General features: G+C 48.9%; 2 protein-coding genes across 5 annotated transcripts in view; one reads left to right on the plus strand and one right to left on the minus strand.

Annotated features, from left to right (window-relative positions):
• Positions 1-1,044: 1,044 nt before the first annotated feature.
• Positions 1,045-4,269, plus strand: ndufaf3 (NADH:ubiquinone oxidoreductase complex assembly factor). 2 transcript variants are annotated; one of them, XM_078543087.1, is made up of 4 exons: positions 1,045-1,445; positions 2,271-2,337; positions 2,658-2,758; positions 4,105-4,269. In XM_078543087.1, the coding sequence occupies exons 1-4, from the start codon at positions 1,275-1,277 to the stop codon at positions 4,201-4,203; spliced, it is 438 nt and encodes a 145-aa protein (XP_078399213.1). In that variant the 5' UTR covers positions 1,045-1,274; the 3' UTR covers positions 4,204-4,269. The 2 variants fall into 2 exon arrangements, with proteins under 2 accessions (XP_078399213.1, XP_078399214.1); XM_078543088.1 differs by having other exon boundaries at positions 1,226-1,445; positions 2,658-2,799.
• A 1,172-nt stretch (positions 4,270-5,441) lies between these two features.
• Positions 5,442-15,471, minus strand: part of LOC144681472 (inosine-5'-monophosphate dehydrogenase 2) — a 38,017-nt gene continuing 27,987 nt past the window's right edge. For 2 of the 3 annotated variants that reach the window (XM_078543084.1, XM_078543085.1), the window contains exons 10-14: positions 10,584-10,727; positions 8,079-8,223; positions 6,956-7,099; positions 6,755-6,838; positions 5,442-6,168 (exon numbers count right to left, since the gene is read on the minus strand). In XM_078543084.1, coding sequence (XP_078399210.1) covers positions 6,147-6,168; positions 6,755-6,838; positions 6,956-7,099; positions 8,079-8,223; positions 10,584-10,727 — 539 coding nt within the window. In that variant the 3' untranslated portion in view covers positions 5,442-6,146. Of the gene's footprint in view, positions 6,169-6,754; positions 6,839-6,955; positions 7,100-8,078; positions 8,224-10,583; positions 10,728-14,673; positions 14,746-15,471 lie in introns of all 3 variants that reach the window. The other variant, XM_078543086.1, reaches the window with a different exon arrangement.

Consider the following 15,471-nt stretch of genomic DNA (forward strand, 5'->3'; position numbering starts at 1 on the left):
CAGTACTGACCCTCTGACAGTGCAGCACTCCCTCAGTACTGACCCTCCGACAGTGCAGCACTCCCTCAGTACTGACCCTCCGACAGTGCAGCACTCCCTCAGTAAACCCTCCGACAGTGCAGCACTCCCTCAGTATTGACCCTCTGACAGTGCAGCACTCCCTCAGCTGACCCTCTGACAGTGCAGCACTCCCTCAGTTCTGACCCTCTGACAGTGCAGCACTCCCTCAGTACTGACTCTCTGACAGTGCAGCGCTCCCTCAGTACTGACCCTCTGACAGTGCAGGACTCCCTCAGTACTGACCCTCTGACAGTGCAGCACTCCCTCAGTACTGACCCTCCGACAGTGCAGCACTCCCTCAGTGCTGACCCTCTGACAGTGCAGCACTCCCTCAGTACTGACCCTCTGACAGTGCAGCACTCCCTCAGTTCTGACCCTCTGACAGTGCAGCACTCCCTCAGTACTGACTCTCTGACAGTGCAGCGCTCCCTCAGTACTGACCCTCTGACAGTGCAGCACTCCCTCAGTTCTGACCCTCTGACAGTGCAGCACTCCCTCAGTACTGACCCTCTGACAGTGCAGCGCTCCCTCAGTACTGACCCTCTGACAGTGCAGCGCTCCCTCAGTACTGACCCTCTGACAGTGCAGCACTCCCTCAGTACTGACCCTCTGACAGTGCAGCGCTCCCTCAGTACTGACCCTCTGACAGTGCAGCACTCCCTCAGTACTGACCCCCTGACAGTGCAGCACTCCCTCAGTACTGACCCTCTGACAGTGCAGCACTCCCTCAGTACTGACCCTCTGACAGTGCAGCACTCCCTCAGTACTGACCCTCTGACTGTGTGGTTAAAATGTGGACATTTCCTGTTGCTAACCTTTCAGCGGGGTGATGCTAAAGAGAAAATGTTTGATGTACTTTTAATGCCGGAAGCAACAATTTACATTTATATAGAACCTTTAGTATGGTAAAATATCCCAAGGTAATGTGGAGGAGAATTATCAAACTAACATTGACACCAAATCACTGAATGAAATCGTCTGACAGGTGACCAAAAGCTTGGTCAGTGAGGTAGGCTGCATGTGAAAAGAGGAGGGAGACATGGAGAGGTTTAGGCAGAGAACATCACTGCAGCCGCTTTCAGTTTTCTTGTGCATCGCTACGTGCGTGTGTGGAGCTGGTTTGTAGCAGGTGAGTTCCGTTTCCAGGAGTGATTCCACACTGATTCCGAGTGATTTGATTCTCTCTTTGCAGGCAGCCCTGTCGGGGTTATAAGATGACACCCTCAGACGATGAGCTGTACCAGCGCACCAGAATGAACACTCTGGAGCGAGAATCGCACAATGTCATGTTCGTCGATGGTTACAGCAAGCACGGCTTCACTATTAACGGGAACCGAGTATTTGGCCCGTGTGCAGTGATTCCACAGGCAGTCCTACAGTGGGATGTGAGTGTTTGGGATGGTCGTTGAGTAAATGGATCTTCTGTAGAATTAATTCCCCAAAATAATAGGGTTCAAAGGCATTTATTGGTTTTCATAGGAAATAAGTATACAATGATAATCATTAATACTTTTACCACGTATACTTAACAAACATACACTACCAGTTAGTAGAGAATTCACATTATCATTCTCGAGTGCAATGGGTTAATAGCTAATCTGGCGGCCTTGCTTTCTGAAGCTTCCTTTGAGATCACCCACCTTTCACCCTGTCCCTGTGGAAGTCCACGTAATTCACGTTACCTCATCCAATTTGCTGCTCTACACTTCAGTTTTAAGAAGAATCAGTCCCAAGTCTGCACCTGACCTGAGCTGTCAGTCGAGTCTTTCCCGGTTACTGGAAGCAAAGACCCCCTCGCAGGGAGTAACACAGCTGCCCTCGGAGGAGGACTGTCTGAAAACGTGTCTGCCGCTGACTCACTGCTTCTGCTGAAACTGTGATCAGCCAAAACACAGATTAGAATCCTTTTTACTAACTGGACATTTCTAACAGATACACACTTAAAGGCTAAAGTTACCATAAACAATTAACCCAATCTGTGCTTTTAGCTTATTCCAGCTGCAGTTGAGTGTTAGGGAAGGTTACAGGTGACCCTGCAAACCCCAGTGAAATCAGACAATGTTTCTGTCTTGCCCGTGGGCAGTGGGCAGCTGGCCCTTGAGTAGTGGCTCAGGGGACATTGAGGGGGAGAAACGGGAATCTTGCTGCAACAGGATGAGATGAGAATAGGACTGGAGGGGTTAACGTTGATTTTTTTTCTCTCTATCTAGGTTGGAAGTTACAAAGACATCAGTGAGGACAGTCTTGCTCTGTTTTACATACTGGAGCCTAAAATAGGTGAGAACTATTGTGTCTCACTTGAAGCACTTAAGTCAAAACATTGGAGCTCAAATGATAAGGACAGGTTACATAAAGTGGGGTTTGTATTTTTTTTGGTTTAGAAGAGACTGAAGGTTTTTGGTTTTCTTTACCCTGTATATTCTGTATACACCAGATGGACTGCAGCGGTTCAAGAAGGCAGCTCACAACCACCTTCTCAAGGGCAATTAGGGACAGGCAATAAATGCTGGCTTTGCCAACAATGCTGACCTTAAATAAAAGATTAACCCCAAGTGCTGCCCTTCCTGCTCCACTAACTGAATTCTGTTCTGTTGCAGAGATTCTGGTTTTGGGTATGGGTAATCGAATCCAGAGACTGGACCCCAAACTGTTGATGTTTATGAAGAGCAAGGGCATTGCTGTGGAGATACAGGATACGGTGAGTGACCCAACCCAGAGACATAACAAAGGGGCAGGAGAGTGAGTTGGAACTAATTCAAGCCCAAAGTAAAATGCTTTTCCCAATAACACACCGACCCTCACTGGGGTACAGTCCCACACACACACCGACCCTCACTGGGGTACAGTCCCACACACACACACCGACTCTCACTGGGGTACAGTCCCACACACACACACACCGACCCTCACTGGGGTACAGTCCCACACACACACACACCGACTCTCACTGGGGTACAGTCCCACACACACACACACCGACTCTCACTGGGGTACAGTCCCACACCCACACACACTGACTCTCACCGGGGTACAGTCCCACACACACACACCGACTCTCACCGGGATACAGTCCCACACACACACACCGACTCTCACCGGGGTACGAGTCCCACACACACACCGACTCTCACCGGGGTACGGGTCCCACACACACACACCGACTCTCACTGGGGTACGGGTCCCACACACACACACACCGACTCTCACTGGGGTACGGGTCCCACACACACACAGACTCTCACTGGGGTACAGTCCCACACACACACCGACTCTCACTGGGGTACAGTCCCACACACACCGACTCTCACTGGAGTACAGTCCCACACATACACACCGACTCTCACTGGGGTAGTCCCACACACACACACCGACTCTCACTGGGGTACAGTCCCATACACACACACACCGACTCTCACTGGGGTACAGTCCCACACACACACACTGACTCTCACTGGGGTACAGTCCCACACACACACACACCGACTCTCACTGGGGTACAGTCCCCCACACACACACACCGACTCTCACTGGGGTACAGTCCCCCACACACACACACCGACTCTCACTGGGGTACAGTCCCCCACACACCGACTCTTACTGGGGTACAGTCCCACACACACACACCGACTCTCACTGGGGTACAGTCCCACACACACACACACCGACTCTCACTGGGGTACAGTCCCCCACACACACCGATTCTCACTGGGGTACAGTCCCACACACACACACACCGGCTCTCACTGGGGTACAGTCCCATGGGTTTCCCTGTAGTGTCTATTTCATGTGTTGGCTTGAGGGTGTGAAACTACAGGAGTTCTGGCTGCAGTGTGTTTGAGCAGTAACACAAGATGCTGCTTTGATTCTTGTCTGTGCTGCACTGGTGTTGGTCTCAGTGCCAACCCAGAGGGAGGGATCACTGGAGTGTCGTCACCAGACCATTTCTGAGGGGGCTTCACACTAACTCATGGTGCTCATTGTTTGGAATGAGATTTAGCCGCCCAGCCACCCACCATGCTAACCACTGCTCTTCTCTCCACACAGCCAAACGCCTGTGCGACCTTTAACTTCCTAACCAGTGAGAAAAGATGCACAGCAGCTGCACTGATCCCACCTCGCTACCTCTCTACAGAGCTGATGTAACTTGCAGTAGTGTTTGAGGAACCTTTCTCCAATTGTACAGAGTAATTAAACTGTTTGTGTCAAGAAGTTGTTTGTGTTGTTTTGCATTTGGATCAGGAGTTACTGGTATCTGCACCTGCTCATTGTGTGTGTAGAGGATCACACCTCACTGTCAGTGGCTGAACCCGCTAACCCCATTCCTGCTTATCAGTCTTTCTCCTTCCCAAGTTTCTCTCCCCATCTCAAGCAGTTTTGTATAAACCCTGGGCAGAGTGTTCAGCTGCCAAGGCATAGCACAGGCTGATCGCATCCTCCTCCACTGCCATCAGCCCTCATCCATTCCCCAGCTGCATAAGTACAAGTGAGGAAGGAAGAACAGGCTGTGTTGATGAAAAGGGATGGGAGGATATTTCATGTGGAATATTAACACTGGTCATGAACCAAATGAGCCACACGAGCGATTTCTGCGCTGACTCAGACTGTCTTCTACAAACACTGTCTTGTGTTTCCTTTCATTGATTTGACAGATTCATGATGGTTTTCCCTAAGTCTAAATTGGAACAAAAAATGTGCATTTGCTTTTATGTGAGTCTCTATTCACCAGGGAACAGAATGTGTTCTTCCAGTCACTGGCAAGAACGGAGAAGCAGCAACTGTTTAACTGTTTAAAAGTCTGATAGAAACACTGAAAATCATTATCAGTTTTATGAGAATGAATAGAAACTGTTCCCAGTGGCAGGAGCGTCAGAACCTGGGAAATACAACAAGCATCATTTCCATCTCGAGATAAAGGCACGTTTCTATTAGTGTTTCGGATTACTCTTTGTAGCCAGCTCTTGTGATCCAAGACCACGTCACTGTTCATTCATGAACCAACATCGGAAAGTATTTGCAGGCCATTTAACTGTGGAAGCCTCGTAACAGAGCCCGATAACCACATCAGGTCGGTACCAACAAGGTCTGAGTAATGATCAGAATTGGTCACTTTTACCCTCAGCATCCCAGCCACGAAATGTAGCACCTCCCACCCGCAACTCTAATTGCAGCAGAACGTTGGTGGTGGTGGGGGGGGGGGGTCAGTGCCGGGGGGAGTGGTTTCGTTTCCCTGGTTAATCAGACACGGTTGTTTTTGCTCAAGGCAACACCTGTCAGGATCCAGTCCCTTCAATCAAAGGGCTTTTTAACAACTTCTGTTGTTAAGTGTTCTGTGTGTGTATGTGTGTGTGCGCGCATGTACACAAGAAAGTCTTCAGCCTGCGACATCATTAGTTTAAGAACAGTTTAAGCCACAATCACAACCCTGTTTAAGACGATGAATCAGTAATTACACAGCCAGTTCGAAGGCATCATCCCATCTTTAAAATAAATGCTATTCATCTGTCAACAATTTGAGGCATTAATTATTCTGCAAACATGGATCTTCCAGTCAAACAGCTTCATAGACAGGTCCTGGCTTAGATTACGTTTCATGAAACCCCAGTTCCTCAATGTTCCAGAGTCGATTCCTAAGTGGCAGTGACAGATGCAAAGGCACCAGTCCCAGTAATAAATTCTGTGTTAATGTGCAATTGTAACTGAGAATAAACAATCCGACTGTGCAAAGGTTGGAAAATCCAACACAAACTGACTCGGTGACACCAACACTGACAAACTCAGTGACATCAAAGTGCCACACTCAGTAGCAGCTTTGAGGTTTAAATTACATAATGCCAAACAATCGCATTCCATTTTAACAAAAATAAAACACATTTGGTGAAAATAACCCTCATAATGCAGCGGAGGTATCAGGCATGCAGATTCAAACAGCTACAGTGTGAATTCCAGAGTTCCACAACCTCTCCCATCGCTCTCGGATATGAATTTCAAGCTGACGGAAGGCTGAAATAGGATATCTGGAAATTTGACCAGAAGCGTTCAATGAGAAACAGAATCCTGGAGTGAGACCGGGATTTCTTGGACAGGATTTAGAAAAGTCTCTTTTCATATCTGGAAAAAAAAGGAGGCAAATCACTCGCTGGTCGCAGATATTCAGTGGCTCTTTACTGTCCAATCAGAAAGCTGCACAGATGGGGACAGAGAAAAGCACTTGAGGTTTCGATGGCTGCTTCATGTTGCAACCTGGGGTTTAAAACATGTTAAAGAATCGGAGGAGATGGAAAGGAGATAAAAAACAAAAGTTACTGCATAACATACATCCCGTGGAACTCCGTATGGGAGGAGAGATATAGCAGCTGTGGTACTGAGACACATACAGCACATCATACTGTCTGTGTCAGTGAAAAATAATCACATGGCCAAGGGAGAGAGAAACTACAGTAAAGAAATTTGCTTTGAGTATTTCCCACTGAAAGACGCCAGGTTTTTCATCAGCCCAAACGGTCGCATTACAAAATTGTCATTCTATGCAACAGGATTGGCTGGAACTTGTATCTAAAGCGCTTTCACAACAGAAGAAACAGCCCAAATCTCAGCAGCTCAAAGGGGAAATGGGAAGTAGATCGATAGAGGAGATACAGGGAGAGGGAACCCTCAAGCTCTGCAAGGAGAGAGGGGGAAGGGAAACAATACTTACGAGTGCAGCCCATGAACACCTCCTTCCATCTGAGCACACAACGTTCTCTTCTCAAATTTCAGCTCCCCAGAGTACATCATCGCTCTAGAAAGAGCACAAAGTCAGTCACTGACACCAGATCACAGGGAGGGGGAGGAGAGACAAATGGAGAGGGTGGGAACAGCAGGAGAGCAGAGGGGAGAACAGGGGTCATGGTCATACCTGAGCTGTGATAGACTCTTGGCTCCAATGTCCTGGCAGCCATGTTGGATCCCAGCAATCAGGTAGGGAACAAACTTGTGGATGGAGCCCTTGTCCTGGACAGCACCAGAAACCCCCTGAGCCACTTTAATCTTGTCTGACTCACTGGAAAGAGGAGTTGAGTTACTTTGGATCAATCAATACATGATTCTACTTCAGACACACAGTCCCCTTATACTCCTGCAGTACATGTACCACAGCAAAACCCAAACAGCTTGTGGAAGAATGCTGCTGTCCTGTCCTGAAGGACAAGTCATTCAGTCACTTTTTTAATGACAATTCAACAACAGAGTCTTTTCTGGGGCAGTGCCAGAGAAATTATAGATTTATTAAATTCAGTTCCACAACCTGTTGTAGTCAGACTTGAACTTACGATCTCTGGATTCACACAAGTTGAACCCTGCACCCCCAACCCCCTTAAACCACTCCCTCCCCCCTTAAACCGCTCCCTCCCCCCTTAAACCGCTCCCTCCCCCCCCCCGTTAAACTCCACCCCCCTTAAACCACTCCCTCCCCCCTTAAACCACTCCCTCCCCACCAGTTAAACCCCAACCCCCTTAAACCACGCCCTCCCCCCTTAAACCACTCCCTCCCCACCAGTTAAACCCCACCCTCCCCCCTTAAACCACTCCCTCCCCACCAGTTAAACCCAAACCCCCCTTAATCCACACCCTCCCCACCAGTTAAACCCCACCCCCCCTTAAACCACACCCTCCCCCCTTAAACCACTCCCTCCCCACCAGTTAAACCCAAACCCCCCTTAATCCACACCCTCCCCACCAGTTAAACCCCACCCCCCCTTTATCCACTCCCTCCCCAGTTAAACCCACCCCCTTATCCACTCCCTCTCCACCAGTTCAAACCCTGCTGTCCCTTGTGATGAGATGTAAACTGGTAGAGGTTAATTATTGATGTAAATTTCTGGCTTCTCCAGGGTATATCTAAGTTAGAAAGGTGCTTTTGTCATCTTGTAAACATGTTAAATTCAGCAACTTTTTCATCTTGGAGAGGGGACATTTCAAACATTTTTACAAACAGATTTAGTGTAAGTTGACTCAGAGATTCACATCTATACACAACTAACCTAAAGTAGCGGTTTTGACTCCCCACATGTTTGTCCATCGCATCCAGGGAACCCATCCCTCGATACTTCTTCAGTCTTACTCCATCCGTGAAGAAATACTCGCCAGGGGCTTCACTAGTGGCAGCGAGTAGTGATCCCATCATCACTAGAAGGCAGGGGCGAGGGATCAACATTATAAAACCAACACATTTCCACCCACCCACTAGCCCCTCTGCTTTTAAGTAACATTTCCCTCCACTATCTCTCAAAGATGTGCATTTTTATAGCTTCATGTCCTCAGGACAACCCAAAGCACTTAACTGCTAATGAAATACTTCTGAAGTGCAGCCACTGTTGTAATGTAGGGAACCGTAGGAGCAAGGTTTTATACAAGGTTCCTCAAACAGCAAACTATTATCCACCAGATAATCTGTTTCAGGGAAGTTGGTTGAGGGATAAACATTGGACCCTGGAAACTGGAGAGAACTCCCCTATTATACGAGATCACTTACATTCATCTATAGGTCAGACATTCCCTCCAGAAGTAGGTACCTCCAACAGTGCAGCACTCCCTCAGTACTGACCCTCCGACAGTGCAGCACTCCCTCAGTACTGACCCTCCAACAGTACAGCACTCCCTCAGTACTGACTCTCGGATAGTGCGGCACTCCCTCAGTACTGACTCTCGGACAGTGCGGCACTCCCTCAGGACTGACCCTCCGACAGTACGGCACTCCCTCAGTACTGACTCTCGGACAGTGCAGCACTCCCTCAGTACTGACCCTCGGACAGTGCAGCACTCCCTCAGTACTGACTCTCAGACAGTGCATCACTCCCTCAGTACTGACCCTCGGACAGTGCAGCACTCCCTCAATACTGACCCTCGGACAGTGCAGCACTCCCTCAATACTGACCCTCCGACAGTGCAGCACTCCCTCAATACTGACTCTCGGACAGTGCAGCACTCCTTCAGTACTGACTCTCGGACAGTGCAGCACTCCCTCAGTACTGACTCTCGGACAGTGCAGCACTCCCTCAGTACTGACCCTCTGACAGTGCAGCACTCCCTCAGTACTGACCCTCTGACAGTGCAGCACTCCCTTAGCCCTGCAATGTGTGAGGAACCTGTTTTTGGAAAATTTGAAGGACATTGAATTTTGGACAATTCTTCCTCCTGAGTTAATGTTAAGAATTTGCAATATTAATTCGGGGCTGTGACTATGCCATTCTTCAACAAACCACTGGTCATGATAAAAACAGAATCCCGCTTTCACTGGTCAAGATAGATGACCAGTGGGAACCTGGACAGGGAAGAGATAGTTTGTATATCTAAGTTATCAAAGAACTGCTGTTGCCAGGTTAAAGATGCTTGCTCATTGGTTAAAAACACGTAGCCTAAGAGAAGTATTCTTTGAACATTTTAGTCTCTAAAACCCTCAGAGAGTGAGTGTGTATATGAGAGAGGGGCAGGGAGGGTGTGCCTTAGAAGCAGGCTGCAAGAAAAATACTCTCTTTCCCTCTCGCTGCTCCACGTCTGGGCTACATGTGGTCTTGAGTGAGTTAAACTTTTCTCAGAAACGTCTCAACAGGATAACTCAATGGTTTTATTTTGAAAGTCTGCAAAGTTGTGATGAGAGAGTCATCAAAGACAGTTTCACCAACAAATCTGTCTGAAAGAGCTTCCAGATCTATTGTGACCAGAACTCTGTTAGATCAACAGCATTGAGATCTTTTCAAATTTTAACCTTTAAAAAGAAACGTTTCCCATACTCCAGCCTCTGCAGGGGACCGTGTTTGTTTTGTCCTGTTTTGTGTGTGTGTGTGTGTGTGTGTTTGTAGTGTATGCAGATTCGAATATCTGTTTTTTAAAAAGGGGGAAAACAGTTACACTTCTAAACTACAACTTGTATGTTAACCAGTTTATTAGCTTGTTTTTAAAAAGAAGTTTGTTTTATAATAAATCAATGTTTTTTGTGTTTACTGAAAGAAGCCTGCTTCGAGACTTTTTATGCTGGGAATAACCATATCAAAAGGTATCAATCGGCTAGTTTTGTGGGTGATTTAAACTATTGTTACGACCTGTGGAGAAGCGGGGCCAGAATCAACTGCACACTCCTCCCATCTTGGTCTGTAACAATTGGGAGCGTCATCCTGGATTGTGTGTTTAAATTGCTGGACTGGAAGTTGAACCCACCACGTTCTCATTCAGGAGTATATTATCCACTGAGTCACACTGACGCTCTGGTTCCTAACAGGGAGCCTGTTTCACAGGCACTGGCTGCCTGTTCTTCACATACATGTGGCCTAATCAGGCGAAGCACACGAGGCAGATTACACGAGGATCACTGACAGCTTGGGACAGGAACCTGCTGAAGCCTGCCTGCCATTTGCAGCCTGCCTGCTTGTTTAGCTGTAATCAGTAAGTCAGGATTGTGTCTGGAGCCTTGCTCTGTTTGACAGTGAATTAATTCAGAGGAAACTTGAGTTTTGTTTCTTCTGCCTCGCTGAGGTTAATGATTCACTCACCTGTCGATGCTCCCAGTGCCAAGGCTTTGGCAATGTGACCAACAGTCTGAATCCCACCATCTGCTATCACAGGGACAGAAAATCTCCTCGCATATTCTGCTACCTTGTAAACAGCTGTGGCCTGAGGTCTCCCCACAGCCAGCACTGGACCCAGGAACAAACAGAAGTCAATCAGTATGAGAGGTCATGCACTCTGATCTCTGAAACAGCTCAGACTATAGGTCATCACCACTAACATTTTTAACATAATTAAACTCTTTCATTCTTGGCAAGGCCAGCATTGACCAACATTTTCTAGTTTCCCCTCACAAGATGGTAATAAGCTGCCTTCTCGAAATACCAGCTGCTGAGCTGATATAAACAGCGAGCATTATTGGGTCATTTCAGAGGGACAGTTAACGGTCACCCACATTGCTGTGGGTCTGGAGTCACATGTAGGCCCAGACCAGGTAAGGACGGCAGATTTCCTTCCCTAAAGGACATTACTGACCCAGGTGGGTTTTTACAACAATCGACAATGATTTCGTGGTCACGTTTACTGAGACCAGCTCATTTCCAGATTAATTTTCTTAAAATTGAAACCCCCATACAATACAAACTCATAATCCCTGGATCATTAGTCCAGTAATATTAACACTATTACAGCACCCACACCAACTTACTGCAGAGTTAGAAACTAGAAAAAGTGAATTATTTACAACTGCTGGAAGGCTCAGTTGTTAATATTTAGTTTGCGGTGATTTTAAAATGAACACATTTAGTGATGGATCTACTAATCCATATGTACCCGTCTCCCTAACCCTGCTCCGTCTGTGACTCCTGTACCCGTCTCCCTGACCCTGCTCCGTCTGCGACTCCCGTACCCGTCTCCCTGACCCTGCTCCGTCTGCGACTCCTGTACCCGTCTCCCTGACCCTGCTCCGTCTGCGACTCCCGTATGCGTCTCCCTGACCCTGCTCCGTCTGTGATTCCTGTACCCGTCTCTCTGACCCTGCTCCGTCTGCGACTCCCGTACCCGTCTCCCTGACCCTGCTCCGTCTGCGACTCCTGTACCCGTCTCCCTGAACGTGCTCCGTCTGCGACTCCTGTACCCGTCTCCCTGACCCTGTTCCATCTGTGACTCCCGTACCCGTCTCCCTGAATCTGCTCCGTCTCCCTGAATCTGCTCCGTCTGCCTGACCCTGCTCCATCTGCGACTCCCGTACCCGTCTCCCTGACCCTGCTCCGTCTGTGACTCCCGTACCCGTCTCCCTGACCCTGCTCCGTCTGTGATTCCCGTACCCGTCTCCCTGACCCTGCTCCGTCTGGGACTCCTGTACCCGTCTCCCTGACCCTGCTCCGTCTAGGACTCCCGTACCCGTCTCCCTGACCCTGCTCCGTCTGCGACTTCTGTACCCGCCTCACTGACCCTGCTCCGTCTGCGACTCCCGTACCCGTCTCCCTGACCCTGCTCCGTCTGCGACTCCTGTACCCGTCTCCCTGACCCTGCTCCGTCTGAGATTCCTGTACCCGTCTCCGTGACCCTGCTCCGTCTGCGACTCCTGTACCCGTCTCCCTGACCCTGCTCCGTCTGTGATTCCTGTACCCGTCTCACTGACCCTGCTCCGTCTGTGATTCCCGTACCCGTCTCCCTGACCCTGCTCCGTCTGCGACTCCTGTACCCGTCTCCCTGACCCTGCTCCGTCTGTGATTCCTGTACCCGTCTCCTTGACCCTGCTCCGTCTGTGATTCCCGTACCCGTCTCCATGACCCTGGTCCGTCTGCGACTCCTGTACCCGTCTCCCTGACCCTGCTCCGTCTGTGATTCCCGTACCCGTCTCCCTGACCCTGCTCCGTCTGTGATTCCCGTACCTGTCTCCCTGACCCTGCTCCGTCTGCGACTCCCGTACCCGTCTCCCTGACCCTGCTCCGTCTGTGATTCCCGTACCCGTCTCCCTGACCCTGCTCCGTCTGGGACTCCTGTATCCGTCTCCCTGACCCTGCTCCGTCTGCGACTCCTGTACCCGTCTCCCTGACCCTGCTCCGTCTGGGACTCCCGTACCCGTCTCCCTGACCCTGCTCCGTCTGGGACTCCCGTACCCGTCTCCCTGACCCTGCTCCGTCTGGGACTCCCGTACCCGTCTCCCTGACCCTGAAATACCTCAAGCGTTATCAGACTGATTGTTCTGGTGCTTTAAGTTGGCCCCAAGATTCCCACTAGCGCAGACTCCAAATATCACCACAGGTATTTTACTTCAAAATGTGCAAATATTGTTAAGCCATTACTGGGTTATAATTCAGCTCGAACAAAATAACAAGACACAGCACTAACTACAACATGCTCTGAGATTCCAAATAACAATCATGTAGCAGATTGTTGAAAACGATTGGAAATTATACATTCAGAACCGTCACTAGAGGCTCCAGGAATCACAAGGTGAGGATCACCAAACACACAGCCAGGGGCTCAACACATACCAGTCAGTCACTGCAGAGGCTAAACAACATTCCCAGCACAGATACAGCACAGGGTTAGATACAGAGTAAAGCTCCCTCTACACCGTCCCCATCAAACACTCCCAGGACAGGTACAGCACAGGGTTAGATACAGAGTAAAGCTCCCTCTACACCGTCCCCATCAAACACTCCCAGGACAGGTACAGCACAGGGTTAGATACAGAGTAAAGCTCCCTCTACACTGTCCCCATCAAACACTCCCAGGACAGGTACAGCACGGGGTTAGATACAGAGTAAAGCTCCCTCTACACCGTCCCCATCAAACACTCCCAGGACAGGTACAGCACAGGGTTAGATACAGAGTAAAGCTCCCTCTACACCGTCCCTATCAAACACTCCCAGGACAGGGACAGCACGGGGTTAGATACAGAGTAAAGCTCCCTCTACACTGTCCACATCAAACACTCCCAGGACAGGAACAGCACGGGGTTAGATATAGAGAAAAGCTCCCTCTACACTGTCCCCATCAAACACTCCCAGGACAGGTACAGCACGGTGTTAAATACAGAGTAAAGCTCCCTCTAAACTGGCCCCATCAAACACTCCCAGGACAGTCCATACTATGTAACATTCAATTTAAGTCAAGATCACACCTCTCTATCAAGGAATAGCAAATGGATTTGAGTTAAGGGCTGTGTAGGCCAGTGGCCATGGCCTTGATACACAATGTGAGAGCACACAAATTCTTTTCAAATTGTAATTGTACAACCAGCATACAGGGAATTTCAAACCCGTAATCCCAGTGAGAGTCAGTGTTTGTGGAACTGTACCCCAGTGAGAGTCAGTGTGTGTGGGACTGTACCCCAGTGAGAGTCAGTGTGTGTGGGACCCGTACCCCAATGAGTGTCAGTGTGTGTGGGACTGTACCCCAGTGAGAGTCAGTGTGTGTGGAACTGTACCCCAGTGAGAGTCAGTGTGTGTGGAACTGTATCCCAGTGAGAGTCAGTGTGTGTGGGACCCGTACCCCAGTGAGAGTCAGTGTTTGTGGAACTGTACCTCAGTGAGAGTCAGTGTGTGTGGAACTGTACCCCAGTGAGAGTCAGTGTGTGTAGGACTGTACCCCAGTGAGAGTCAGTGTTTGTGGAACTGTACCTCAGTGAGAGTCATTGTGTGTGGAACTGTATCCCAGTGAGAGTCAGTGTGTGTGGGACCCGTACCCCAGTGAGAGTCAGTGTTTGTGGAACTGTACCTCAGTGAGAGTCAGTGTGTGTGGAACTGTACCCCAGTGAGAGTCAGTGTGTGTGGGACTGTACCCCAGTGAGCGTCAGTGTGTGTGGGACTGTACCCCAGTGAGAGTCGGTGTTTGTGGAACTGTACCCCAGTGAGAGTCAGTGTTACTCTGATTAGATGAGGAAGCAAGTGTGGATCTCTGTTTCCCTGGCTTCAGGCTTCCTGTGTCACACCTATCAGTATCTTCAGACTAAGTGAGAGAAGTTAATCATAGTCATAAATCCCCAATATTATCGAGGAGTTTTCTCTCAGCTGTTAGATGAGGCTGTGGAGGAGGGGCAGCACAACAAATAGAAGCAAATGGTCAGAGCACCAGCCAATCACGTTTCAGCCTCCAACACAACAGGGTTTAAAAAGCACTTACTAAAAGACCCTGTGATGGTTGATGGGAGTTTGGGGCTGAGAGATTTAATGTCTGGAGGAATCTTGGGCGCTGCTAAAGATCGGAGAGAGAGAGTCAGATGGAAATTACAGCAGAAAGCTATGTCACAGAGTGAACGAGACAGAAAGCAGAGCTGGAGGGAGAGGAGCGAGCAGCCTTGTCACACTGTATTTAGCAATCTAATCATCCAAAGACTACTTGACCACTGTGCTCGGTGCCCTCTGAACTGTTGTCCAAAATCGCTCCCTACACACTCCATTCTCCCTGTGCTGAAATCAAGGCCCCACCATCATTTCAACTGCCGCAGAAAGTCAGTGCTGATCTTTTACCAATTATCTCCAATCTGTGTCCCTCTGGTTACTGACTCACCAGCCACTGGAAACAGTTTCTCTTTATTTACTTTTATCGAAACACCTCATTATTTTGAACACCTCCGTTGAATCTCCCCATAACCTTCTCTGCTCTATAGAGCAGCTTCTCCACATTAACTGAAGTCCCTCATCTCTGGTAAATCTTCTCTGCGCCCTCTCACACCTTCATATGTTTCCTAAAGTATGGTGCCCAGAATTGGACACAATACTGTCAATCAGGAAATGGACGGGAGGGAGGAACTTAGGAAAATTACAATCACCAGGAAAGTGGTACTGAGCAAATTGTTGGAGCTGTGGGCTGATAAGTCCTCAAGTCCTGATGGACTTTATCCTAGGGTCTTAAAAAGAAGTGTCTATTGAGATAGTTGATATGTAGGTTTTAATTTTCCAAAATTCCCTAGATTCAGGG

The sequence above is a fragment of the Cetorhinus maximus genome, chromosome 6, assembly GCF_964194155.1.
Source record: "Cetorhinus maximus chromosome 6, sCetMax3.hap1.1, whole genome shotgun sequence".
NCBI classification, from domain to species: Eukaryota; Metazoa; Chordata; class Chondrichthyes; order Lamniformes; family Cetorhinidae; genus Cetorhinus; species Cetorhinus maximus.